This window comes from Phallusia mammillata, chromosome 1, assembly GCF_965637545.1.
Source record: "Phallusia mammillata chromosome 1, kaPhaMamm4.hap1.1, whole genome shotgun sequence".
NCBI classification, from domain to species: domain Eukaryota; kingdom Metazoa; phylum Chordata; class Ascidiacea; order Phlebobranchia; family Ascidiidae; genus Phallusia; species Phallusia mammillata.
In genome coordinates, this window is record NC_137252.1 from 9,231,660 (window position 1) to 9,258,967 (window position 27,308).

The 27,308-nt window shown below is 39.3% G+C and overlaps 3 protein-coding genes across 5 annotated transcripts; 2 read left to right on the top strand and 1 right to left on the bottom strand.

The window, feature by feature from the left end:
* On the top strand, window positions 1-7,553 carry LOC145217941 (golgin subfamily A member 5-like). Its single transcript, XM_080085320.1, has 13 exons — window positions 1-88; window positions 179-793; window positions 1,123-1,356; window positions 1,767-1,935; window positions 2,048-2,161; window positions 2,949-3,055; window positions 3,294-3,400; window positions 3,880-4,047; window positions 4,542-4,769; window positions 5,314-5,463; window positions 5,946-6,124; window positions 6,249-6,312; window positions 6,813-7,553. Exons 2-13 carry the CDS (start codon window positions 199-201, stop codon window positions 6,918-6,920), a joined length of 2,223 nt encoding a protein of 740 aa, XP_079941446.1. The 5' UTR covers window positions 1-88; window positions 179-198; the 3' UTR covers window positions 6,921-7,553.
* A 479-nt stretch (window positions 7,554-8,032) lies between these two features.
* On the bottom strand, window positions 8,033-15,752 carry LOC145217957 (delta(14)-sterol reductase TM7SF2-like). 3 transcript variants are annotated; one of them, XM_080085344.1, is made up of 14 exons: window positions 15,654-15,752; window positions 15,279-15,390; window positions 14,469-14,660; window positions 14,292-14,400; window positions 13,679-13,896; window positions 13,214-13,453; window positions 12,818-12,989; window positions 12,611-12,759; window positions 11,961-12,110; window positions 11,034-11,159; window positions 10,714-10,882; window positions 10,563-10,643; window positions 10,277-10,405; window positions 8,033-9,670 (listed from the first exon to the last, which is right to left on the bottom strand). In XM_080085344.1, exons 3-14 carry the CDS (start codon window positions 14,622-14,624, stop codon window positions 9,510-9,512), a joined length of 1,860 nt encoding a protein of 619 aa, XP_079941470.1. In that variant the 5' UTR covers window positions 14,625-14,660; window positions 15,279-15,390; window positions 15,654-15,752; the 3' UTR covers window positions 8,033-9,509. The 3 variants fall into 3 exon arrangements, with proteins under 3 accessions (XP_079941470.1, XP_079941479.1, XP_079941484.1); XM_080085353.1 differs by lacking the exon at window positions 15,654-15,752 and having other exon boundaries at window positions 15,279-15,427; XM_080085358.1 differs by lacking the exons at window positions 15,279-15,390; window positions 15,654-15,752 and adding an exon at window positions 15,121-15,200.
* A 516-nt stretch (window positions 15,753-16,268) lies between these two features.
* LOC145217950 (uncharacterized) lies at window positions 16,269-23,894 on the top strand. Its single transcript, XM_080085332.1, has 12 exons — window positions 16,269-16,993; window positions 17,198-17,307; window positions 17,416-17,480; window positions 17,549-18,155; window positions 18,221-18,265; window positions 18,343-18,485; window positions 21,124-21,264; window positions 21,651-21,717; window positions 21,854-21,942; window positions 22,018-22,222; window positions 22,487-22,629; window positions 22,758-23,894. The coding sequence occupies exons 1-12, from the start codon at window positions 16,566-16,568 to the stop codon at window positions 22,929-22,931; spliced, it is 2,217 nt and encodes a 738-aa protein (XP_079941458.1). The 5' UTR covers window positions 16,269-16,565; the 3' UTR covers window positions 22,932-23,894.
* Window positions 23,895-27,308: the final 3,414 nt, after the last annotated feature.

Here is a 27,308-nt window from a genome sequence, read left to right on the forward strand (position 1 = left end):
GCGTTCCTGTTTTGTATGTTTTGCCATTGTTGTGACGAAAATGATGCTGGTTGATTGCAAATTGCTATGTAACAGTTTTATGTTGACGGTAAGAAATCGTCGTTTTTAACGTATTTGTTGAGCAGATTGATGGTTGTGCTATGGGCTAACGACCTATAACGTTATCGCTTTTGATTAGATTTCAGATTTGTTTTTGTGATGTCGTGGTTAAATAACTTGACAGACTTAGCTGGCAAGGCAGAGTCGTTGCTAAACAACATTGACCAGTCTGCAGCAGTTGCTATTTCTAAAGCAGCTGACCAAAATGAAGACAAATTGCAATTGCAACCACCACCTCCTGCGACAGAAAGCATTAGACAACAAGTACCTGCTGCGAAACCAGAAAAAGTTACCAAAAATGTACCTCTACCTGAAGACAAACCTATCATTGGTGTTAAGACACCAGGCAAAAAGAGGGAAACCAGCTATGCCAAGGACGCACCTTCTGATGATGCTTTGTTTAAGTTCCTAAACAGTGACAAAAAGATTTCTAGGTCACGTACACAAAACACAACAATACCACCAGGAAATAAAAAGCTTGGGACTCCACAATCAGCTGCAAATTCAGCCAGCAGTCAAGTGAAACTAACTGGAGACAAAAAGGAACAATCAAACCAACCGCCTGGTATACCAACTTCCTTGGAAATATCACGAAGCTCTAGTTTTGACTCAGACCGATCAAAATTAAGTGGAAGAATTTCTGGAGATAATGGCTCAAGCTCATCCGAACACCATGAGACAATTTCAGAAGCAGGTAAAATTTTAACCACATTTGACAAAAATTACAAGCTCTTTATAAAAAGCATGGAGCCATAAGCTTCAGACAGTGCACACTGTTTCAACCTCTAAGTTATTTTTAGTTACTCTTAACAAACGGAATTGCAGTAATGTGGCCACACTAGCCTTTGCAGTCAATGCATTTCGCCAATTGCAGTGATGAGCCTTAAAGGCCAAGACAGTGAGCACTGTCTGTAGCTAACCTTGACAAGCTCTTGTTTGAAAAAATATTTTTTTGCTACATTCTATACCACAACATGGTCTTGATATGCTTGTGTACATTTTTTCAATGCAATATTAATACAGATGTTATAACACTTCCAACGGACTCGACTGCATCTGAAAGTGAGTTTGAAATGGTTGGAAGTACACCGACAGCATCATCAGATCGTGATACCCCAGAAAGCGGGGAAGCAGTATTACCAAGTGTATCTTCATCACATGATCTTGCAGTGGAGAACCGCCTTCTAAAAAATGAGATGTCATCACTACATCAGGAGTTGACTCATATGAATGCCAGGAACAAAAAAATCAAAACAGGTTGATAAATATACTACATTCACCCAAGGTTCTTAACCAGGGGGTGCATAAATTCGTATGGGGTGCCATACCTGTGCCTTGTGGTAAAAGGATAAATCACTGGAATAGCCTACACAACCAGTGTCTTATTACCAGCGGCACTAATGAGACCTTATGGGTAAAATTTGTGTGATTTGTCTGTAGGTTGATAAGTGTTGTGGGAGTTGATAATATCCTGGTCTGTAAAAGTACAGCAATGCATTTTGAGTACAACTGTGTTGAGCAGTGATCTACCAATTTCAAAGTTTTAAACTGCATTGAAAGGTTTAATGTTAAACAAATAAAGTGCTGTTGTGTTATTAAAAACAAATAAACCAATGTTTAGTTCAAAACAAACTGAAATTACTGACAGAGTTTAAAAATGTTTTTAGACTTGCAAAGCTCAAATGTTGAGCTTCGCAACCGGTGTGATGATCTCTGTGAGGAGTTAAAGGTCAAAAGTACGCAACTATCAGCATTGCAAATGAAGCTAAGGGAATCTGAAAACCTGCTAATCATGGAACAGGAAAATTCAGAAAGAGTACAAAACAACCTGGAACGGTTTGTTTGTCCAATATCAGTAAATTTCTATAAGACTAAATTGAAAAAACTTCTTTTTGGTATGATCAAGTTTTGTGGTATGTACAAAGTTTAAAAATCTCATTGTTTTCAGGTTACAGCTTGATCAAAGTGAAGGCTCTGACATGCATGGACGGGCCATTGATGAGCTGAGGTCAAGACTTGAAGAAGCTGAACATAACTTGGCACTGGAAAAAAGAGCACACAGGTTTATAAAGATCAATATCAGTCGCCTTAAAGCCTGCATTCGGTTTTATGTTGACGAAATGTCTTCACACATTCTTTGAACAATATATATATACCTAGTTAACAGCAGAGTACTGTTTAGGTTATAGGACAGTCACTGAACTGCATTCAGTGTTGTGAGTCATCGATTTTAGCATGTCGATATGTCATCACATGAACCATATTTTAGCCCAATCCTGGTTCATATTTTCACCATACATGGTGTATACTACTTTCAAATAGGTGTTTGTGGAATTGTTTTTTTTATTGCTATTACTTGTATTGCAAAAATCGGGTTTGGAAAACGTTTTAACTCTTGAACTTGTTGTACAATATCCAGATAACAGCTGTTCTATAAAAGTTAAACCCTGTTCCCAGCTGTAAACAAAATGTATGACATTCTTTGCGTACATTACTGTGTACTGCTAGTGCTATTTACCTGCATCAATTATTCATACATACTTTGGTTTTGCTTTTCCACAATTCAACACTTATGGTGGCACAAAAACGACAACCCAACAAGTGCAATTGGACTATCACAGACATAAGTACTGGTCTTACTAGTGTCTTGTTGTTTGTACAGGGTGAATAGGGTTGACAAGATCAGGTAACAAATAACGCCGTTTCTAGTGGACTCAATGTGGTGTGCTTTTTTCTGTTTAAAATTTAAACTGGTTTGCTGACTGCCAGTGAATGGTTGTAGGCCGTAGAGGGTTTATTGAAAAGTTAAACCAGTAGTGGTAAATGACATTGTGTTTTTGTGTATCTAGTGAGGCAAGACAGGAGGTACTGCAAAATAGAACCCGTCAGGATTCAGAGACAAAAAAGATTGTTGAGTCTTACCAAAAGTCGGAAAGAGATCGCCAATTGGACAAAAGTAAGTTTGATGTTTACAATGTGATTGGGGCTAAAACAATTGCCCTGTGTTTTTTTGTTCAAAGGAAGCATGTCCTAGAAAAGCTTTAAAGTTGTTAACCTTTCTATAATACTTTATTTTAAGTGTATAAGCTTGGACCAATCTTTGCTTGCATGCTGCTTGTTACCTAGCATAGCACAAAAAATGCAGTTTTAGTCCCAACATAATTATGTCAAACAAAACTTTTTCTGTTTTTCAGGAAAAGTAGATGAACTTTCTTCAGAGATCAGATCTCTGAAGAGCAGTTTGTCTTCCAGCAAACAAGAACTTGCTGATTACAAACAGAAAGCCGCAAGAATTCTGCAGGTAGCTGGTTTACAGTGACTAACTAACCCAGTGGTTCTCAACCTTTCATGGACCATGGTCCCCTAAAAGTATATTTTGGGCCTCGTGGCCCAATTTAAATAACAATGTAAGATCTGTGGCCCCCTGCAAAAAATTAAATGGCAAACTCGTGTTGAGATTCAATATTTATTTTGGATTTAAACAAGTCGAATAGAGTAAACAACAAACTGTAATTGTGGCAAACCTCAATATGGACAAAGAGCGTTAGGGATTAAAGATATTTGCAGCACACACTCAGTTCTGCCCATTAGAAAAGAAAATGGCTCACTGGTTTTTAGTGGACGTTTTCGGTGAGGCTACACCCGTGGCTCCCCGGAATACAGCTCGAAGCCCCCGGTTGAGAACCATTGGACTAACCTATTTAAACAAGTCTTGTTTGCACAAAACTTGACTTTTTTGCTAAGAATCTAAATTTTAAAAATATGCACATTGATTTTTAGTCCAAAGAGCGACTGATTGCGAGTCTCAAAGGAACAGGTGAAACAGAAATGACATCATCAACTATTGCATCACTTGAGCTGGAAGAACTGAAACAGGAAAGAGATTCAGCCAGGGATGAAGCTGTCTCACTCCGAATTGAGATTCAGAATCTTAGAGCTGAATTTCAGGCAAGCATTTTTCAGACTAAATTTAATTTGAAATTTAATCTTTAATGGCAATTTACCCTATACAGTAATGTTACACTACAAACTTGCCTGACATAAACTGCACAACCAGAAATATTGTTTGTTTTCATCCAGTTAAAAAACTTAGGTGGCCAAAATGACTTAGTGTGTAGTAGCTTTATAAATATATACAGTGGGAAATGATAAAACAGAATCGGCCTCAAAACTTGTTTTGTTTTAAGTTTTGTGAATATTTTACCACATTGGAGCATTTAATGACTTTACTTTTTCATGAAAGGAGTTCTGTAAAATATCAAGGCACTTTAAAATACAAAGCTTTTACCTATTCCATCGTTTTAAACAAATTTGTCATTCAACTGGTGTGGGCCAGAGAAAATACCTGTCAGTCACCTTTTTTTCGAAGTCTATCGTTTTGCTATTTTGTTTTGATTGACTCATTGAACAAATAAAGTAAACATTCTGCTTTGAAAACACAGGATACTGAGCAGCAATACCAGCAAGAAAACACATCCCTTGCACAAGACGTAAATGATCTACGAAGTCGCTTGGATGAAGATGCCAGATCCCACCGGGAGGTTCAATTGGAACTAAGCAGATTACAAGAAGAAATGAGACAGGATCGGGAAGAAGCCACCAGATCCCGATCAAGCATGCAAGCCAGGGTGAAAGACAAAGAAATTGAGATTGAGCGTCTTCGAAATCAGGTAAATATACAGTAGCAATGGGTTCATAATCACTTGAACATTAAAAATCACCGTGTTTTTCTCACATAAGAATTTTTGTCAACCCATCTTTTGGTTCTGACCCATTTGTTGCAAAACACTGTTGAGTCATTAGATCAGTCAAACATTTCAATGTCACAAACTACGATGACATATGCAATTGAAGCCAAAAACAGTAAATCTTGGTTCATCCAGACCCATTTGAATCAAAATGTGTGTCTGGATAGGGCCAATATCTGGATTAACTGGTGTCGATTAGTTTAAACCTTACCACATTACAAATCATTTGTACCTTGAGTTTCGTCTGAATTAGGTGAAGATTCTGATTAACTGAATTTGGTTTAAACAAGTTTTCTGTTTTTGATTTTGGGGGGATAGCAGGGCAGTTTGGGCTTTAGGGTAAACTAGAGCATGACGCTTGTCCATTACATTCATAACTAACAATGAGTCACTTTTCATACAATCATCTAATTGTTTTATATTCTGTAGTTTTTTATCCATATGATCTTTCATTGTTGTCATAAAGTTGATGATCAAAAGTCAGAGTTCTCCACAAGAAAGCGAACTGGAATCACGCTTACGACAGCTCACCGAAACTGTGATACAAAAACAAGCCATAGTTGAGACACTGTCAGCAGAGAAAAACTCACTCCTGGTGCAAATGGAAAGAATGGAGGTGTGTGATATAATTAATGACAGTGTGTTGCAATTTGTCAAGAGACTGTTAGGGTTATTGCCTTGATGCTGTCAACCTATGTGGAAGCTGAAGTTTAATTTTTTTAGCAAAAACATTTGAAAAAAAACAAGGTATATGCTGATTGAAATCAAAATAAATGTACTTGGTAATATGATCAGATGTCCAATTTATGCCCAAATGTGTAAAAGAAACATTACAGCAAAACAAACTTGTTTGGTTCCTACTTCCTACTATACTCCCCTATTTTCTACATAGTATTGTAAACTTATTTTTAAGTAGCACACTTACTTCCTTTTTTATCAACTATTTTATAGTCATAACTTGTGCTGCCATCATTGATACCATCTGGGTTGTTAAGAGATAAACAGCAAAAATAGCTTTAGCAAAGACAGCCTACTGGTAGAATTAACTGTATATTAATTGGCTTGGTGCTTTTTAACTAATGGACGCACAACTTTAAGGGTCAAGTCAAGCGTTTAAGCCAAGAAGGTGGAAGTCATGTTCGTCTTAACATGGATGGTGATGAAGGAAACCACCATAGCAAGACCTCTTCTTACATTCCTGAATTAAGTTACAGCGGTCCTGAGCATGGAGTTGTTGGTAAAGTTCGAAAAGCTGCCTCTGCGCTGGACAGGTTTAGGTAAACGAATGTTCTTATCCTGGACATACAATAAATTGTCATCAAATTTATGCAACTTATCAAAACCCATTGATGCCTTTAAGTTTATCAATTGTAAAGACAAATATTGTTTTGTCAATTGCAGCATAAGACTTGGAGTATTCCTGAAGCGATATCCTCCTGCAAGATTGTTTCTTATTTTCTATATGGTATGTATACCTTTTTCGCTTACTTGCTATATGAAGTGCTGCTCTCCAAACAATCATTAGTCAAAATGTTTTGTTAGGCTCAACATGATCATTTTAAATTGTTTGAAAGTTATATGTGCCCTACTTTGACTTTCAAAAATGATGCAGCAAATGTAATGTAACCTATTCGTGGCAGTGTTTTTTTGCTAGTATTAGCACTCGGTTTGGGTGGGCAATTCAGAACAGTGTCTTGTGGTAGAATCAAATCCAGATTAGTTAAATCAAATCCAGGATACCAAATCCTATCCTTTTTTGTGATCATGCAGTAATGTGGAACCATTAACATAAAAACCTACTTTTCTAATTGCATATGGGTGTTGTAACTGCACAGTTAAAATACAAACCAAATTCTGTCATCCAGTTTTGTTTTTGACTCAAATCCTCAGGATATTTTAACTCTAAACTGTCCATTTCTTCTTTATAGTCACAACCAACTTTGTAATACTTCTTTTGTTTGACAGGGTCTCTTGCATATTTGGGTTATGATAGTTCTGCTTACATATACTCCAGAAGTGCACGGTCAAGATTTTGTTGGTCCACGGAGGACCGATTTGATGGTTGGATGCTAAAATCTCTCCATTCACCGTACTAACAGTATTAAGCAGCATACATACAGAAATCTTGCTTGTGTGCTTGACACTCCAAGGAGATCGTTACTTGGAAACATTCTGCTGTACATGGTGCACTTAGCTGTGAAAAGCTTGTTTTTCAATTTAGCAAACATAGATAGCAGAATATTCTGCCAGAAATTTGAATTTTTTCCCATGATATTTAAGTCTGTTTGGTTTTTAGTTTCACACAAAACTTACAACGATTGTTTTTGTGCACAAATGAAATAAACTGGCATTTTAAAAAACAAACAAACACAGAAGCCTATGTGTTCAGTTGCAAACTTATCCAAACAAAACATTTTTTTTGAGAAAAGGCAATTTCACAAATGTATATGTATTGTTCCACTTTGCGTATTATGTATTTTGGTGCTTAACGATTGTGTATGCAGACAATGTGTATGTAACTCCTACAGCTTAGCTTGGTACATCATTCACTTCTAAGACACAAGCATCAACATAGGTCCCATAACCTTAAGAAACTCTTACAGTGTTGAAGCTATAATTTTATTGAAGCCCAGTACACAAATCTTGCAGTTATCTTTTCCATAATCTGGTTATATAGCCATGTGCAATAAAACTTTTCCGTTGTGCTGTTAGTTGTAAAAAACAACTTCACGGGTAGTAAGTTTTTATCCAATAAAAGAATATTACGTATACATATTACAACCAGGACAGTTTCTTTTGTGGCAGTGTGTTGCCCAAATTTTTTGTTGGAACAAATCAAAAAGCAGAATTACCTTCACTTGTCTCAGCAGGTTTGCATTTCATATTGTAGTAAAAGCATTTTAAAATGTCTTTAGAAAGTAAAAATGCTTTTTGTAATAGCATTTTACACTACTGAAATGGGCTAGCATAACTTCCTCCATAATCACAATCAATCTTGTCCTAAAGTGTATATAAAGGGGTGCAATTGATGTGGCCTTCATATCACTGATGATGGCATGAGCATTTGCCGAAACGTTTGAACAATAAAGCATGTCGCTTTTTACGTCTATTTGGGCCGTTATTTTCACCATTAATCTTGTCCAGGGCTGTGTAAATCTCAGTGAAATGTTGCTAGATAAAAGAAAGACAATGCTACTTTGTTTTTACTGATAGCAACACGCAATGACAAATCACACAGAATGTATGTTCTGAGTAATAAATGCATTTAGCTTTTGCCAACAGTACTCCGGTACAAAAATTTGTTCTGCCATACACAGCAGGCAAAAAGTTTAAATTGTCAACCAAAAGTATCAAATCAAGATTTTTAGATCACCAAAATGCAAAAAATTACAGCATGAAGAAAAAAGGCAACACCACAAATGCTACATTACAATTTAAAAGGCCAATGTGTCAGGCTGATGATGTTAATGGCAGATTTGGAACTAAACTACAGGTAAACAGTTGGTTAGTGACAATGACAAAAAACAAACAAATTAGGATTCAAATTACACCTTAAAATTTGAATCTGTGCTGCGACAAATAAAATGGCTTTAAGTTGTTAAGACAATGAGATGAAAAAAATGCAAAGATTGTACATGATCGCAATTTTCCCTTATGTGCATTGGCTATTGGTATAACACCAAAAGTGTTTTAGCCCTTGAGATTCACAAAATTTAATTATACTGTTGTACCACAAATTTAGCATTTAATTACGAAAATGTGTCATTTCATTATCTTTTAGATATCTAATCCATTTTGCTTGTAACTTCAAGAGGCAGCATGGCAACGAACAATTGGTGGCGCTCCAAAATAATCATAGCATTGAGCAAATTAAAGTTACACTACTACGCTAAAAATGAGGCACTGGACATTGATCCACAAAAGACTTATGTACAGATACACCAAGCACAGGCTAGATGCAATAGCATGTGCAAACACACATTAAGTCAACATTCAGTGAGATGCCAAAACTCATAAGGCTGTCATATTCAGAGCATGTATTCTTTACACTGGAGCAGTTTATTATTGACTTTTCATCAACAAAGGGCTTGGAAAGTTGTATTTGATTTTACATGTTTTTGCAGCTTGGTTAAATTGGTAACAACATAAATAAATATATATTGTCATAAAGTCACTCACCCTGATAAAGTTTTAAATATTGGTCCTAGTTCAATGAGTAAAGCATTCATTAAATTGGTCCACACCGACATAGCCCAGAACATAGCAAAAATACAGTCAAATTATTCATCTTATAATAGCAAGTACAAAAAATAGAGTCAGAAAAGTTAAAATCATTTTTGGAAATTTATATATCTTACAAACAGTTTGGGTAAGCCAAAATCAATGTCAAGACCAACTGTGTAAAATTTTTGTTCATTGAAAGTGCCTAATTTATCTCCCTGCTTGGGTTGTTGATTTTAACACAAAATTTAACATTTAGCTGCCCTATACAATAACATGACAGTAAAGACAATAATAAACAAATCTTTTGCAACAGGACTACATTTCAGGCTAGAGTTGGGTACTTGACTTGAATTGGCCAGCATTGTACTTGGATTGAATGGCCAACGCAATCATCCTGAGCTTACAAAGTCTTTCTTTAGCTTCAACAGTTTTTTATTTTCAAAACACATATGGGATCACCCTGTATTGCACTCTCTGACAGTAGACTGTCCATGCATGGCCATGTTTTTCTGCAGATTGATGGTCACATCGAAGTGCGCGATGGCAGAGAAGAACTGTCACAAACACCGGGTAGTACCAGGGCAGCAGATTTTCAAATCCTGTGGTGTTTAGATTCAGACAAGAAAAAATATTGGTTATCAGGTTTACACACCAAAATATCCAAACAGTGTAACACTCTAAGACAGGGGTGTTCAAACTTTTTTTAATGGGGGCCAAGCTTTTGCGTGAAGTTGCAAGTCACCACAACCCAAAACCTTCATGAAAACTGTAGTGGGCTATACGCAACAAAATTTGAAATAACAGCTGTGGGCCACATGAAATGCTGTCGCAGGCTTATTTGGCCTGCGGGCCGCACTCTTGGACACCCCTGTTCAGTGTTTTTTTTAAGGTGTTTTCTACAGCGGTTTCCCAAATAAGCAAATCTGGCTATTTACACTTGCGGTCTCTTAAAACTACTTAGCGGTCACCCAAACCAAACCTTAAAAAAAACCTGCCCCTGTTCTAAGGAGTCAACACAAACAGTAACCAAACTTATTAGGTCCAGTTATTGGATAAAAGCTCACAAACTAAAAAAAACTAAGATTTAAAATTGAACATAATACATTGGTAAAATCACATCCATACTGTTTCATACGAAATGGATCTTTTACTATATTACACTCGTTTTTATTTTTCATTCTCAAATATTTTGTCCTAAAACTTACCACAGGCAAAACTCCAACCCATTCCAACCAGTATCTCTCCTAGGTAGTTTGGATGTCGTACAACTCCCCATAAACCTGAGATGAGCAACCTCTGACCATCAGGACGTGAGGCTGGAAGACTCTCCATACCTATGATTGTCACAATATACCGATAAATGAGTCACTGACAGTGCCATTTAAAAACATTAGCTGGCTTCAAACACAGAATTTAAGCATGAATTTTGCTTCGAAATTCGCCTTGCTGTGATTACTGACAAAGAAAAACAAAGCAAAAACTTTCATTCACTTGAAAGACTGGAGTCATAGGGATTTATTCTGAACCGACTCTTCTGGATCCCAGAAAGCACGATCAAAACCATGCCAGCAACTATGAAGAAAAGTCACATTTTAATATATCTATTTTCTGCTTGTATTTGTTTTTAGCCATTAATACTCACTGAAGAATATGACAATAAGAGCCTTTGAGAGGTTTGTTGTCTTTGCTGGGTGTTCAGCAACATATCGAACTGGCAAAGAATATACAATAGGCACTAGCACAAGTTCGCCAAACCATTGTACAAATCCAAGACCTTCATTTTTTATGTCAAACATAAATGGACACTGTGCCTGTAATGAATTAATGCCTATGTTAAGCAAAAATTTCTGCTTTACTAAAATAATTTCATGTCTAAAAAACACAATTTGTGCTTATGACTTGCTTTCTGTTCAGTTAAAGATTTTTTTTTGTAAACTTATTAAACACATTTGACAGGCATACCTCATCCCAGAAAAACTCCAGGACAATGTAGAAAATTTGAGATCCACCAACCAGAAGAATCATATTTGGAATTTCCCATTTATGTTCAAGGTATGCTCGGTGCAATTCAACAAACACCACAACAAGCTATAAATACGAAAAAGACTGGTCAAACATGAACAAAACAACATGTTTAGTGCCTAATTGAAGTTGTTTGGCAAATTTTAAAAATCTGAGCAGTCAAGTGGTACTGGAAAATAAATTGAAAGAAATGCATATGATAGTTGTATTTATATTTATGGCTGCTGCTTTGGCTAAAAGTTGGGCCAGCTTATGCAGTTATTAGGTAGTCTCCCCTAGGGATGTGCCAAAACTGCAAATGTTCTGTTTGGTCGAGCACCGAGCATCTCACTTTAATGCTCGGTGCTCGGCCGAGCACGCTCGGTGCATTATGACGTCACAAAAAATCCCCTTTCTACGTTTTAGCTCTACAAGGTCTCTTACGTCACCGGCGGTGTTTTATTAAGCTGTACATGCCCGTAAAGTAAGCGTTCTTCCACCATCTAGTGCATTTGAAAAATCATTCGTTTTTTTCATAGACATCCTTTAGAACACTAGTTACATATGTTAGCAGGGCATGAATATGCAAATTTAACGCTCGGGTCAGTTTGTGCAACTGCTCGGCCGAGCACCGAGCATTGAAAACAGCGACGCTCGGTACCGAGTACTCGGGTTCGGGCTCGGCTCGGCGCATCCCTAGTCTCCCCCATGGTGCTGTTAATCAGTTGGCCAGACAACTGATTACTAGTTTAAAAAAGCAGAGATAATCAAGGAAGTACTATGTTACATATTTCCACTTAAAAAGGTACCAGTATTCAAAAATATAACTCCCTATTTCACAGTTTGCACACTGACTAATAGGACAGTGTGTTGCAACCATTTTCTCACCCAGCCTCCCATTGATGGTCGGTATAGATAAAGCTTTAAATCGAAGATTTTTCCAAATCGTGGATGCATTTCTCTTCCAAGAAAACTGTCATAAATTGGAGAGCCAGTATTTGCTTTTGGATTGAGGTCACTGTCTTGACATCCAAGAGACTGAAAAAACATGTTTATTACAGAAAGGTTGTTTAATTGCCACTAAGCTAGCGGACATATAGTTAAATGAAAGTGTGTTGTTAAACATCATTTATATATATACAGTAGTATGAATGAATCAAGAAACCCAAAACTTCTCATCAATGCCATTTCAAATAAACAACTGTTTTTGAGTGGAAAACCAATTACCCAGACCTTAATGTATTCAAAAACTAATATTCTTTCGGTTGCGACATATATGTGACACCATCATCCCCTAACACCTGATCATCATTAAATATTGATTGGAGTTGACCTATCCCCACAACAAATGCTACATATTGTAATGCAGTCTACATACAACTGAAATTCAATTCGTAGGCCATGTATAAATGACACCATAAAGCCCTTACACCTGACCATCAATAACATAAAGCAAGTGCATTCCCTAGCTGAAGGTTATATTGTAATGATGTCTAAATGCAAATGAGGGTCAAACAATCTGTAAAAAACTATCTTACCCTAAGGTAGAACAAAATGGTCATTGCGTAGCTGAAGATCGAGGCAGTAACAGCAAGAGTAAACTGTTTGTCATGTATTTTGGTGATTGGTATATCATGGTAGTAAAACAATCCATATGTGATCAATGTTAAAATCAGACTGTAAAAAGCTGCAAGAAAAAAATTTAGGTGATCCTCAAAATATTTCTGCTTGAAAATTGTACTTACCACTTATTCTGTATGGAAGACGTTTGCCATGTGGGGTAGGTGGGCCATCAAGTATGTAACCGAATGGAAGAACATATATTATGGCATGGAATAGCAGGAATCCAAAAAACATTAGGACAGACTCGAGATCATAGTAGTCGTGTAAATTTCGAGGAATCATAGAAAGTTTAAACTGTGAAAAATGTAATTTATTATTGAATTTAGGTATAAGCAACTTTTGTTGGGCTTTTGGTCATAAAAAGTCTTGAGTTATACATAATTTATTGTGTACCCAAAAGTGCATTGACAAACTCAGGGTACAAAATTGTTTTGTTTGGGGTGTTGATGTAACGATTTGTTCACAAGTAAGATGTGTATGTGCTACCTGCTGTAGTATCCGGGGCATTGACAACCTACCTTTGTGACACTGCAATCATTTTTAGTACATCCAAGCACAACAAGGCAGGGCAGAATAGGAATGGTCATATAAATGAGAAAGGTTCCTAAAACACCTCCAAATTCCTTCTCATGGCTTTTACCAAGTTGTGCAACTGGTTTTGTGGGAGCTGACACTGTCTCTGTCTCTGACTTTTCTCTGAGTCTTTGTCTGGTGACCATGTAGCGTGAATCAGAAACTGGAGATTCAGTGACCAAAGTCTGTGGAGATAATAACTGGTGTGATGATGTATATAATATAACTGAACTATGGTTCAATTTTTTTTTTTTTTAATAGGCAAATTTATAAAATGCAAATCAAAAGGCTTGATTAAAATAAATTGAAAACATGACACTTTTTTCCATTATTAAACTTTAGCAGTGACCACTCTACTTATTACGAATATCAAACCAATAAAGATTGAAAAATGAAGAATACATATGTACCTTTGCCTTTGTTGCAATGACTGCACCCTTGGTGATGGTTTTTGTTTCAGTGATTGATTCAGTCACTTTTCTGGTGGCATTTCCAGATTCAGATCTTTGAACCCTAACAGTCAATCGTTTCTCCTCTGCAGAAGAAGATGAAGACTCAGTGCTCGGAAGTTTCCTGCTTCTCGATCTTGAAGGACTTTTTTTCTCAACTCCATCAACAACAGTTCTTGCTGTAATGAATTAAATTTTAAAATATTTATCAAAAAACTTCTGAGCTTCAGTTGGTTTCACTTTACTCATTTTATTACACAGATGTTTCGACAAAAACAATTGTCATTGTTAAAGCTACTATTTAAGTCCGTGTCTTGTGTACCTAAGTTGGGATCATGATTTTAACAAAAAACAGATACAGAAAGTTTGGTGACTGCAGACAACACAGTTGTAATTTCTACTGGATTCAGTATGCAACAAAACAAATGTTTTTGTAGCAACACATTCTAGCGCTAAGACCGAAGCTTTACCACCATAATTTTGGTTGACTCACGCCCAAAATCATTTTTTAAAAGTCCAAAAGCCAACACATTCGAATAAATCACAGAAAGTTATGATAACAAAATCAACCTACATTTTGCTTTTCTTCCTGGGCTGCGTCCCGGACTACGACCTGGCGATCTTGACCTTCTGCGAGACCGTCCTGGTGACTTTGCCCTTTTGGGGCGAAAAGATTCTTCTGTCTAAAAAAGGACAGGTCATGATCATTTTTAGACCATTCGCAGACTTCAAAATGTATTAAGAAACATACTTTAAGGTGTCTCAATTCGACATCCATCAATGTTCCATCCTCAAACAAAACTTCAGCTATTTCTTCATCTTCATCCATGTTTTTTACAACTGCATGGAAGTATAGAGAGCTCCCAGGCCACTTGGCCATCACATTATCTCCAACACACCACTTCATGCTTTTTTAATAAACTGGTCAGGTAAATGAGAAGGTCTATGAGGAAAAATATTTCGTTCATTTAAATTCTTATTTAAAGAACAACTTTTAACTTTAAAACATTGTGGAATATACTTCCACAACACAAGCAATATTTTTGCACAGTAATTACATCATGTCTGTGAATGTGTTTGATTTCATGTCAACTAACAACTTTCAATTGACAGAGACTTATAAGTATTTGTTTTCACTTTATGTTATATATTGTGTAAGGGGCAAATGCAAACAAAGGGTTTCAAAAAAACGACTTTTTTTATAACATGCATGTTTAAAAATATGTATTTAAAAAAAACGTACAAAACAAAAAAGGCAAAACTTTTGAACAAAATAAGTATACTAGCACGTCATTTTGATGATGTGTTACGTTTACTTTTTACTTGCAATCAATCAATGACAAATTGCAACACGTTTTTAGTTTCTAAACTATGCTCAAAAGTCAAAACTATCCAAGTCTTACATAATGTTGCTGCCTGTAACTCTTACTTTGACGTTGATGTAAAACAAAAATGATATTGCAAAACTTAAAAATTTTCTAAAGTTGCACAAATCAATAGATATTTATGCGAAACCTCACTGCCACTGGTTTGTAAAGCAAAAATTCATGAAATTCGGTACCTTAGGCGGAAAAACTGTTCAAACGAACTTTGACCAATCACAGCGATGGAATCCTATGATGTGTGACGTCACATTGTCTTTTTTGCAACTTGCTGTTGTTGCTGCAGAACGACTAGGGACCAAGGCAATGACATTTGACAGCTGCCGGTATTTATTAGTGAAGAAAAGACGCAGCGAACATTGTTTAAAACTGAATTAAAGTTATACGCAGAGAGAGCCATGCGTTTCATGAATTCGCCAATTGTTTGGTGCCAACCAACGGCAGCCAACTACTTATGGTGATTAAGTTTTTAACATGAAGACTACAAAACATTTAGATTTATTATCAATTTTATCATGAATTTAATTATTTTTCTCAGACAAAATGCTTCTTACAGTACGGTCGTAATTGGGAAAGTTCCAGCGTGAGCTTACATCCGCTAGAGATCACTAACGAGTCATAAATGGAGTTAAGCAATGAGTGGAACGTCAGCAACTTCAAATCCCTGTAAACTGCGACTGCAAATTATACACGTTAATAAGAAACAAGTCATCAAAACATTGAAGCTTTAAATTAATGCAAAAAAACAAACAATACACAGTTTGTGAGATCCAACGCCAGACTGTTTAACAGTAGGCTAAACTTGTTTCAGAGCTTGTAGAAAGCAATACAACATTCAGGTGACGAAAAATATGGTTCATTTTTTACATTTAAACAAGAACAACCAGACTGTTAGAAAGTTTGAGCATGCATTTAAACAGGGTGATTTACTATAACGTTGCTGGCAGTGGTATCAAATTCCGCTTCCGCGTAGCTCTGATCAGATGCCAACACACGCGAGGCGTGATCAGTTTGCCCGTCGCGTAACGTTGCGTTTGAGAGAAAAAAAGAAAGAACATCGAAGAGGAGGGAGCACAAAAAAGAAACGGAACGGGATTCTCTTTGCTCAGCTCATTGGCTACCAATGCGACCTTTTTTTCTCGAGGCTGCGCACTTGTTTACCAGTTGAAATCCTTTTTAGAGCGCTGCGAGGCTGAGTTTCTGCGAAGCTACTTGAGGCGACTGCGAGTGCTGGTGTGTTGTGCGTTTGTCTCTGACAGGAGTTGTTTTAAAGGTGCAAGCTATTGCTTGAAACTAGCACACGTTTTTGTAAAGTTTAAAATGTGTTATAGGCGTTTGTAATTTCATCATGTGTTTGGTTATTCTGCAGCGTATTTTGTGTCAAAAATTATTGTAAAACATTTTGAAGTGCTGTTGTGGCACGACTCTGACCAACTCACAGCAACTGAAGTCAGCAACACCCAGTTATGGAAGTGCTAGGCTATAGCTTCCCAATCGAAGTTCCCAGTCCATCTGGTAGCGACGATTCAGGAATAGGGTTATCTCCAAACCCTCCCCCTTGCGACCTGAGGGCGTGCGGTCCTTACGCGTCGGAAAGTCCCCAGGAATCCCATTTCGTCAGCAAAAGTTTCTACTCCGGAGAATGTACGGAAGGCGGCGCATTCAACGGCTGGGCTTATAACCAACAGGGTCCTGACATCAACGCCAGTTACCTGAATGATTGTGCAGATACCAAGCACTTGCCAATTCGCAACAAAGACAACTTCAGTCAAGAGATAGATAACTTCTTGGAATCAATTGTGGTTCAAGAGAAAAATATCACCAACAAGACCAACAGAAAAAACGCGCCACTTCAAAAGCGTTTGAGCAACGTTGACATTAACACGAAACAAATGTAAGCCCTATGTTAGTTTTAATATTTAATGTCTACGATGTCGACTCACAGGTTGATAATTATAGGTGCACAGAATTCAAATTACCATGTCATACGGGCGGTCTATAACAGAGCGCGTCTCGCTTAGCGTGTAGTCATTCGTGTTATGTAGACATGATGTGTCTAACGGTGTGGGGATAATATGTTTACCCTTTACGAATACAGCTTGAAGCTTGAAAGGTGTCTTCAGCCAAAGACGGGAAACGGAAAGCCAAGACAGACATCTTCTAAGAGAAAGATGAACCAAACTAGGAAGACCGGCGGAAGTCGTCCAGGTAGATACTTTGTTTATTTCTTAGTTTTAGTAATCAAGGTAAAATGATACGCCTTTAGGTGTGTAAAATCAGTGGATGCTATTATTAACAACAATTTTTATGTTATAGCTGTTTATCCTGGAGTGAGACCAAAAACAGTTCGAGAAGTTTTACAGCATATGCGCCAGACAGGGGTAAGTGTAACTGATATTTAAGTGATGCCTGGCAACAGTGTATTGGAAATGTTCTTGTAATGTTTCAGAAAAGCCCAAGAAGCCAAAGTCGAGTACAACAACAGCGACCGATGCAGTTCCCAACCCAAAATCAACCTATTTTGCCTCATGTGCCTCAGCAAATGCAAAACATCCCATTCCCCCCTCACCAGTCAATGAGCCCTGAATACATGGATCAGTTTCGACTTGCAGCATCCCCGCCCATGCGTTCCAATCTCGGTTACCCATCGCCAGCCTCCAATTTCTCCGAGACCCCGCCTCCATCGTACATCTCGGAAAGCAGCAACCCACAAGAATTGGTCGGCGACTTCTGTGGAGACAACTTCGACAACATGTCTATTCAACCCAACATGTCCCCCTTCGACCAAAACCAGATGTGCTCGTCTGAAGTTTTTACCTGCGCGGAGTCCAGGTATAACATCCAATCGATGAGCCCCGCTACAACTGTTGCCGCAGCCGGTTCACCCTACCAGAATCCCACCAACTACCCAGACTCCCCTTACGCCATCCAACAGCCAAACTTCGCAGCACCTGACGAGTTCAACGACATGCAAGCTTTCGTGACCTCACAGAACTTCGTGCCGACTCAAGAAAACTTTCCGAGCTACTCGTGCATGAGTGGCTCTCAAACATACGGTAAGTGACACAATTTCATTTAAACTTTTCTGACCAAAATTTTATGCCTTTATTTTATTCCGCAGAAACTCCAGCGATTCCTATTATGTCGCCTTATACGCCTGTTACAGGTTGGTTTCGTTTTTAACAGCGTGATACGTTTTTTTCATTTGGCAACGTCTGTAAAACCTTGGCTTTATTTTCGTAGGCGCCGAATCTGACGAGAACCGAAGTTTCATTCACCAACTGGTGATCAATGGAAACATGGAGGAAATTTCCATGCGATTGAGCCGATTTCCTCATGCAGTGGTGGCCGAACAAATTATCAACTCAAAGGACGACGAAGGAATGGTAAGTGGATTTCTCGTTTTAAAAACTGAGTTCTATGTTGTGTATTGACTAAACGCCATTACTTAGACGCGAAAACAATTTCGCAATTGCATTGAGGTATTGTCTGTCAGGCTAAAATGTCACAGCGGTCTCGTAATTCCTCTTTTCTCCCCACTGTTGTCCCGGTACTGTAATTACGCTTACGATTTGGAATTTACAGGGCACATTTGCATTGTAACAAGTCGCAGGGTAGGCCCGGCTCATCGAAACTTATAATTTTTGTACTCGATCATCGAAGTCCGGACCAATTTTACAATTTTTAACTAATCGCGCGGCGGTCTAACCAGATTTGCAATCTAACCATGGTTTCAACTACAGCGAAAATATCACTAGTATCCGTTTTATCGACCTGTTTTTGTTAAAGGCCAGTGCAGCTTTTAAATTTGTTTTACCGCTCTAGTTGTGTAATTTGCGTGGCCGATTTCGCGATGCGACCTTCCATTAGGCCGATAGCGTCGGCTACGCATTTATACATAATCAGATCACTGGTTTGCCGACCGGAAAAACACGGATTCGACTTTGTGGGCGTTAGCAATGCATGTGCATTAGTGACAGGTGCCCTTTTATTGGTGTTTACCACTTCCAGGGGAAACGACTTGTCGCTGTTGGGGGCCTTGACAGCAAATACGACTCGATCCATAAAAACACACGGTTAATGTTTAACGTTTTGATGAAATTGATTACACTAGCGACGATTCTTTTGTGTAGTGGTTTCACTGGAAACAGGCCTAAACCAGCAACTCTATAAATACCCGTTTATTAACAGAAACCCAGCTTAGTATGAGCAAGAACATATTGCCTTATGTCTTAGTTTAAACTATTTAACACATAGGCTTCAAAAAACTGAAGACGTTTAGGCACTAACGGAACATCTTACATGCAAAGCGCATATACCAACGGAAGGGGCTGAATACAGGGCGACTCATCTTTCAAACCATCACAAAATCGCCGACCGTTTGACGCAACCAGTTGCTTACAGTGGTGAAACCACATCGCGCTTGCCTGTCTCATTATAGACTCGTATATATAGTCTCTGGCGTCACTTGGCTTTTTGAACCAACGCAGAGGGCAACTGACGGCGACTGGTTCTAAAACAAACATTTTCGCATTGATTGCTCAATTAATTCATTGCCTCAGCAACCCAAGTTTCCCCACTATGATTTTCCACATCTAGAGATAGCTGGTATTTTTTGAGAAATACGATACCGCTCGTTTTGTTCAGTCTTCAGTCGCTTGTTCTGCCGTGTTCGTATCTGTTTCGGAGCAGCGCCTCAGGCCCAATGCACAAAATTCCTTGGCACGGGGCAAATTCGAACTTGAAACGGTTAGCGGTTCACGTTTTTTTTCAGAAAATTTCACCTCTCCTAGACGTTAAAAAATTTCGCTGTAAGTTCTTTTGCTAAAAGTTTTTGCTGTAAGCCTACCCGCCTAGGTCGTGACAACAAAATCGCATTTTCAACATGTGGGGAATTTCGCCACTTATACAAATATAGTAAACTCAAAAATGGGCAAAAAACCCGCGACAAAAGTTTTATGGCGGCCACTGTCGGGATTTTTGCTGTAAGGCGATTCAGTCGAGCGCGACGACCATTTCAGCGCACCCTAAGCTTTTAGTACAGGTCTGGAAATTTCGTTGTGGTACAACGCTCGACAAAACTTCACTTTGCTAGGGAACTTACACCAAGTTATTTTTAGAATCCGCATAATTCGATTTGCAAGTTGAAGCTTAGGGCATGGCGAGATAATTCGCGATTGTTTGGGCGACTGGGAAATATCCGACAACGCTAAACAATGCGCGTTTGGTATAGACAGCTAACCAAGACTGTCACCCTACATTGGCCCGTTCTCGCGTCCCACTGACGTCACAAGCCTTCATCCGGACTTTGCGACGCGCATTTATTTTAAAGATCCAAGGCAGCGAGTCAGAATGCGATTGTCCGTGTTAGTGCGACTCTCCACGACTACTTGCACGGATTTGAAACACGAAAAGCTTCTTTTCTGACTTTGCGCTCCACTGCTTATGCACACAGATAAGTCCATATTTGCCGAAGCTAATAATCAATAGCTTTTTTGATAAAGCTTGTTTTGTAAGAGGTATGGAGCGGTATATTTTTTATTCCATGAAAACGTTTTGTCGCGTTTCTTTGGAGAAATTTAAAGCGTGCGAAATTACAAACCAGTCACGCATCGATTGAAAAACAAGTTTTGGCAATGCACAATAGTTAAAATTGCCAGTCATATGAATTTCTTAATGCAAGCTACAACGCAGCAAGTACGAAAAGCGTGATGTGCGATCTAACGGCCAACTCGTGACCTATACCCGTCACAAGATTATTAGCGAGGTCTGCAGCAAATCTTGCTCGACCAGCAACCCGCGCATAGCTTGTATGAATCATCGCATCGCTCGGCCGAACACCAAAGCAAAAGGTTTCAATCTACGCCCGAGGGGAAGGGACAGAGCACTATTCATTGGCGGCATTCGCACTCGGTTTGCGGCATTCGTTGTCCTCGCTACGAGTTGTTCTGAAACTCGACACCCTGTTTTGCGACGCCCAGTTGGTGTGATATTCAATAACAAGGGTTGTTCCGCTGTTTGCAGACCCCACTTCTGTACGCTGTCAAGACAAACAACATCGAAGCTGTGAGCGAATTGATGAAATGGGGCGCAGATGCCAGTATACCAGCCAACGATGGACAGAATGCGCTTCACTTTGCTGCTGAACTGCCTCCAAATATGATGGTAAGACTTCCATTTAATTTTGTAATGCGTATGTCATTGGTCAGATTTAATACTTCCCGGAACTGGTTCGTTACATCTTTACGAAAAAAGCACTGGTTACAAACTTCGTGCTCCACAATTCGTTTTTGGTGCCCAGGAAGCAGAATAACTGCACATCAGTCTAGACCCCAGTCAGATCATGATGGGTGCGCGTGACAAACACTTACCAGTATACGCTTGTTGGCGCGCTCGCCTTGATTCCAATTTACGCTAATGAATAGCGAACTCTATTTTTTACCCCAAACGATTAATTGTCTGGGCAAAACCAAATTATTTGCATGTCATCATATGAAATAGCGAAATAACCCCGCAGTCAACTTATGCTGGATTTTCTTTGTCTCTTTCAGAGCTTCCTGGCCGCAAAAGTTCCTCAATTCGGCGAGCTTACAAAAGGCACTGCAACTCTTAAAGCAGGTAAGCATCTTTAATTTGCCTATTCAAATCGCTAATTGTGGTGCGTACAATATACGGAAGGTGACAGTCAGGCCAACCGTCAATGTATGTGTATTGGATTTTTCGCTTGACCCTTGGTATTTTTCTTTCTTGTCAGGTCGCACCCCGCTGCACATAGCAACGGAGCAAAAGAATGTGATGAACATGGTCCAGCTTATGAGTCAAGGAGCCTTGCTAATGGCAAAGGTAAGCAAAGCAAACAACGACTTCTTTCGGTTTGCCATCGAAAACATGTGTCTAACCATATGTACCTTGTTTCAGGAGCAACACGGCGGATGGTCGGCGCTCCATATGGCTGTCAAGAATGCTGATGTGAAGGCAACGCAGGAAATCCTGTCCTTCGCCGCCTATGGCTTACCCAGCAACCAATCAGAGGCCCGCAATAAGCCACGTGACATCGACGCTTTGCGCGAGGTGGTCTGCCAACCAGCGTACAACGAGAACACGGCCTTACACTTTGCCGCTGGTAAGTAGCTTCACCTCTTTACGCTTTTCGAATTTGGGGTGTTGTTTAGAGAGGAGCGAGCTCTCGGGCGTCAGCTGCTTCCCTATCAGAAGGCTGCCAGTGCGGCTAACCCTCAAATCGATAATCACATCGACACACTTTAGGGTCGCGATTATAACATAATCAATAGGCAATCGTTTCTCAGTCCTTTGTGACGTAATCAGGTCTTGCTACTAGCTTCTTTATACATGGTACTGTTCTTAAACATCTAACTCTTTTTTGTAGAACTGCAAGTCTCCACAAGCCCAATGCTTGCTGATGCGCAGTCCCTTATCATCAATCTGCTCATGGACAACGAGGCTGATCCATCGATCAAGAACCACCAAAACCAGTTGCCCATTAACCTTCTTTCTTCGGCCAACTCTCAGGTGAGCATCCATGCCTCGTAATACGACTTTTACTGCAAGTACTCATGCATAATTTACAGTTCAGCTAGAAGAAGGCACTTTGGCAAAGTCATTCGCTTTATCTTAAAACATTTGTTTATTTTGTGCAGCTTTTCGAACGCCTGAGAGGTGGACGGAGATTTGGACACGGTAGCCGTTCGGCGATGAACAGCAGCAAAGGCGACATGAACTTGCCGCCTCTGCGTCCTGTCGTCAGCTCCGGCACCGGTGTCCGCTTCGGAGGCCCTTCTTCGGGGGTTGCCCGAACAACTTTCTTGGAATGAATTTCTGTTGTGCAGAATTTACTATAATTGAGGGTTCCTTGTTGCTTTGCCAGCACCGCTCACCCGTGCGCCCCCGCGAGCGTCGCAGCTACCAGCAAACTGTACAACGTTTCGCGTCTGAGGCCTACAGGCGATCACTCAGGCGCGTGCGTTTTGTATGTTTGTTTTTGGTGATCCGAGTCACTCGCTGTGGCAAGGGCGGAACAATTAACTAACGTTAGAGCCTTGCGCGCTCGCGGGCGTCTTAACCGAAAATGTAGCGACATTTCTCGCGTTTAATCTTCGTTAAAACCCCCGGCATTGCAAAGCAAGGACCCCTCGATTTTCTTGTGATCTTCTATGAAGAATGAAATAACTCTGCAAAAACCAAGGGCGGTCACCTTCCCACTTTTTTGGAATTGTGTGGCTTAGCCTGGTTTCGCTGAGTTGTTTCCTTTAATCTGGTTCGCCTTATTTTCAAGGCATATTCATTCGCGTCCGTTTTCACCCTTTTTGTCTTCTGTCGTGGCGTGGCATTTTCGGCGGCCTTTATGGTCGTGCCACCCTTCCCAGTCAGTGATATGTTACTTGCGTGTAAAATCGATTGTGCCTTTTTGTGTAACATTTCAGCGACCTTAAAGCGATTGTTATTTTGCGCCCCTTCAATTTGTGTTAACGCCAACGTTTGTAACCACCGGTATTATGTACATCAATCGTCGCTCTAACCGTATTTTATCAATATACATGTCATAATCCAATAACCTAAAACCTGATCCTTTTAAGTTCCAATTGTACAAACACCAATTTAAGCGTTTTCGCTTTATTTCGATTTGACTGTTGTACATAATTTAACCACACCAACCGTTAGTTATGTGTACAGCATATGTTTTCGTGTGTGTATGTGTCTTCTGTATACTTCAAACGTAGCCTTTGAGCCGATGTACATAAAGCGTGTGAATAGAATAAATAAAAATGAACAGCAAATGCTTAGTCTGGTTTTCAGAGCCGAAACGAGACAAGCTTGGTTGGGGTCTAATGCGCCGTGTATGACGTGTGCCTTGTTCAGGATATGGCCCATCCTGTAAGGGCGACCACGTGCTCTTTGTATTGCATCCTACTGCTGATGCTTGGTTAATATTACGAAGGTGAATTACGGTCGCCTGGTTGTAGTGCTGAATGTGACATTAAATGCCTATGAACGGCTGTCTATAAACAACTATCAATTCAAGTCATTGTAATGAAAAGACATTCATAAATGTAAAGATATGTTATCAATGGTTCTTGTTTCTTTTTAAGTACAATACGGACTAAACGGTTTTGCGTTCATATAGCTGAGATCCTAAAACCTATGTGGTATAAAGGTTTTGAGCTATTGTTTTTCTGGCGAGTTATGATTGTCCAAGTTAGAATATTATTAAATAAAAAGTCACCATTATTATACAGTTAAGTTTCCGGCATACTTGATGTTCCAGCTAAACAGTCTTGTAAAAATCTGATCCGAAACCGTAAGTCGTTTAATTCGGGGAATCTTGACCGAAACATAACACCCCGTCTTAAAACAGGTTAATTGTGCCTCACTACAGAAGCCACTTCGAGTAGTTGCTTTCGTTGAATTACCGAAAACAATTAAATTTGGCCATTCTCCACAGGCGATAATTGCTAGTTATAATGGGTCGCGACCTCGTATCCATCCTGTAATATTGAATCCAGTCGTACCGTACAGACATTTCCTCAATTCGTTCATAACAACTGAAGTTTTCACACAGGTTTTCGGATTACCCGCCAATAATTGCTTGTCAGTTACACCCTAATGGCTTGTACACGTAGTGTTTAAGTGAATTTCACCTAGGCCTGTATTGTCCGACAACGGGCACGACTGGGCAGTTAACACCAGGAAAGATTGATATGTGCCGAAATTTCGGACAGACAATTATAAACGGCCATTCACCGTGAACAATAAGCCGCAAGACGCTCCCTTTGTAAATGACATTCCCAAATATAATGGATCTATATTAGTATTTCCCGTCACCATTATCCAGTGCAATTATGGCGAGCCCTTGTTTTTATACCAATGTTTTTATTTGGCCTGTGGGCTTTTCGTGGTCTGCTGTACAGTCTCCCAAACAAAATGTGAGACAAACATGTGTCAGGCACGGACAAGCATTCGGAAGCACAAATTAATCACTAGTTTTGTGCTCGCCTGTTGCCGCTATCCAAAATCAAGACATTTCGATGAGTTTAACAAGTCAAGTTTAAACGTCTGCTTACTGCAGGTTCCGTCTGGCGGATTTACACGGTTGAATGCGTAAAGGAATCTGCCAGTCGCCAAGGATACGCTTCGCTAGTCAAACACAAATAGCGTAGGTACGATCGAAACTCGGTACGAAACTCGGCGATTGTGTAATTGTTTACCCACCTTTTCGCGTTCAAATAGCTATTGGGACGAGTCAATAGACTCAATAACATTGTCTGAACGAAAAACACAACACCCTCACTTGCACGAATTGTCGGCAATTGACGCGAATATGGGTGTTGCCTTGTCCTTGTGTATAATAGTCCTGAACGTTCAAATTTGAACTCAGCCGCTTTGTTTTGTCCGTACATGACACGCACTAAGGCTATACGGTCTCCGTACTATTTTAATGCGGAGTTTTTGTACTTGAACGTATGTTCAAAGTCAGTGGTTCTCAAACTTTTTTGAACGCGACTCAAATCTGAGTCTTATAAACACCTCACGACCCAAGCCTCAAACAACAAATAATGTCTTTTATTTCCTTGTACGAATACTTACTCATCCTTAAACGCTAACTGTCACATGGCCAAGTTCAGTTAACGCAAGATTAACTTATCCTATTATTTCCTGTGCTATGACGTTACAATCGCCATGTGCGAAACAGTATAGTGGGAAGGCTATTGTGTGCGCGACCCATTTTTTTACCCTGTGCGACCCATGTTTGGGTCGCGACCCATACTTTGAGAACCACTGTTCAAAGTAATGATACACCGAACCCCCCTCAAAATGGACGAAATCGAATATTCGGCCGAATGAGGCATAACCCAAAATCTCTGATAGATATTTTTAACTGAACCTTGTATTGTAACTGCAGGTGAACTCATTATAACACTCCAAAACAACCTTAACACATGTACGCTAAAAACACCTAGTATTTTGCAGACAATGTGATTTTTTTAATAAAGTTCGGGCCAAAACTGAAACATTGAAAAACAACACATTCGGCCGAAAAATCGAAATTTGAGTGCATCTCTAGTTTAAAGCAGTTTACAAACTGGGTTTATTTAATCCCAGGGGGTCAGTAAGTATCATGGCCTTTTGGCACGTAGCTACACGTACTGTGATTTGTTTGTTTATCCGATAAATCTGTCGCATAAGCTTTGATGATTAAACATACAAAATTTACTACGCCAATAAGTTTTAAAGAATCAGCGATTTAAGGACTCCAACACTCGACACAGACAGGGGATTTTGTAGTCACGGAAATTGGTTCCTTGTGCAAACAGGGGGGAGAACAAATATTGCCTATCTACAAGCTATAGGTCATGTCCCCTATCGTGTGCAGTACTTAAGTGGGTGTTACAATGCTGATAAATCATTTATAACATATTGCGGTTGGTAAGGCGTATTGAAAATATGTACTTAAGCCCCTCCCCCATAGTAGTTAAAAAAACCTTATTCGTGCCTCTTTATTGCATTTGGCCATCAATATGCATTATTTCTGCAGTCACCGGAAGCCGTAAAAGTGAATTTATATACTTTAACGTTGTTATGTTCCATAAAAAATCAAAGCGAAATGTGTTTTTGAACCAAAACCTTGTGTATCGATCATTAGTATAAAAACCATTAAATATCCGGAATGTAAAATAGCGAATAACCTAAAAAAGTGACATGCGTGCAAGTAAGAGATTAGGGGTTTAAGCCTTTTGTGTTCTACAGTAACAGTAAAAATGTTGTGCACAGCTTAATTAGCATTGCTGCAACTTAAGGTTTCGCACAAGGCTTGCCAACGTCCGTCGATATTCGGTTTAAGCTTTGCATTTTCGCTGACCCAACTCATGAGTCGGTAGATGGACGGTGGCTGTCACTGCACGTCCGATGCATATTGTGTAGACCTGAAAGATGCAACGTTGGATCTACAAGCGGATTTTCCGCCCTCGTCACCCTTTGATCGTTACTTGACGGACGTTACGTAGCCTGAGTCACATCACGGACTTGAATGAGTGCCAACGCGGTATCTTCTAAGGCAGAACACATGGTAATATTAAAGGCTGTATGGCAAGTTGTCACCCTTGATAATTACACAAACCGACTGATCCGAAAATGGAGAGTACAGTAAACAAGGCTTTAACTAATCGACATCGGTTAATTTGGATCTTTGCCTG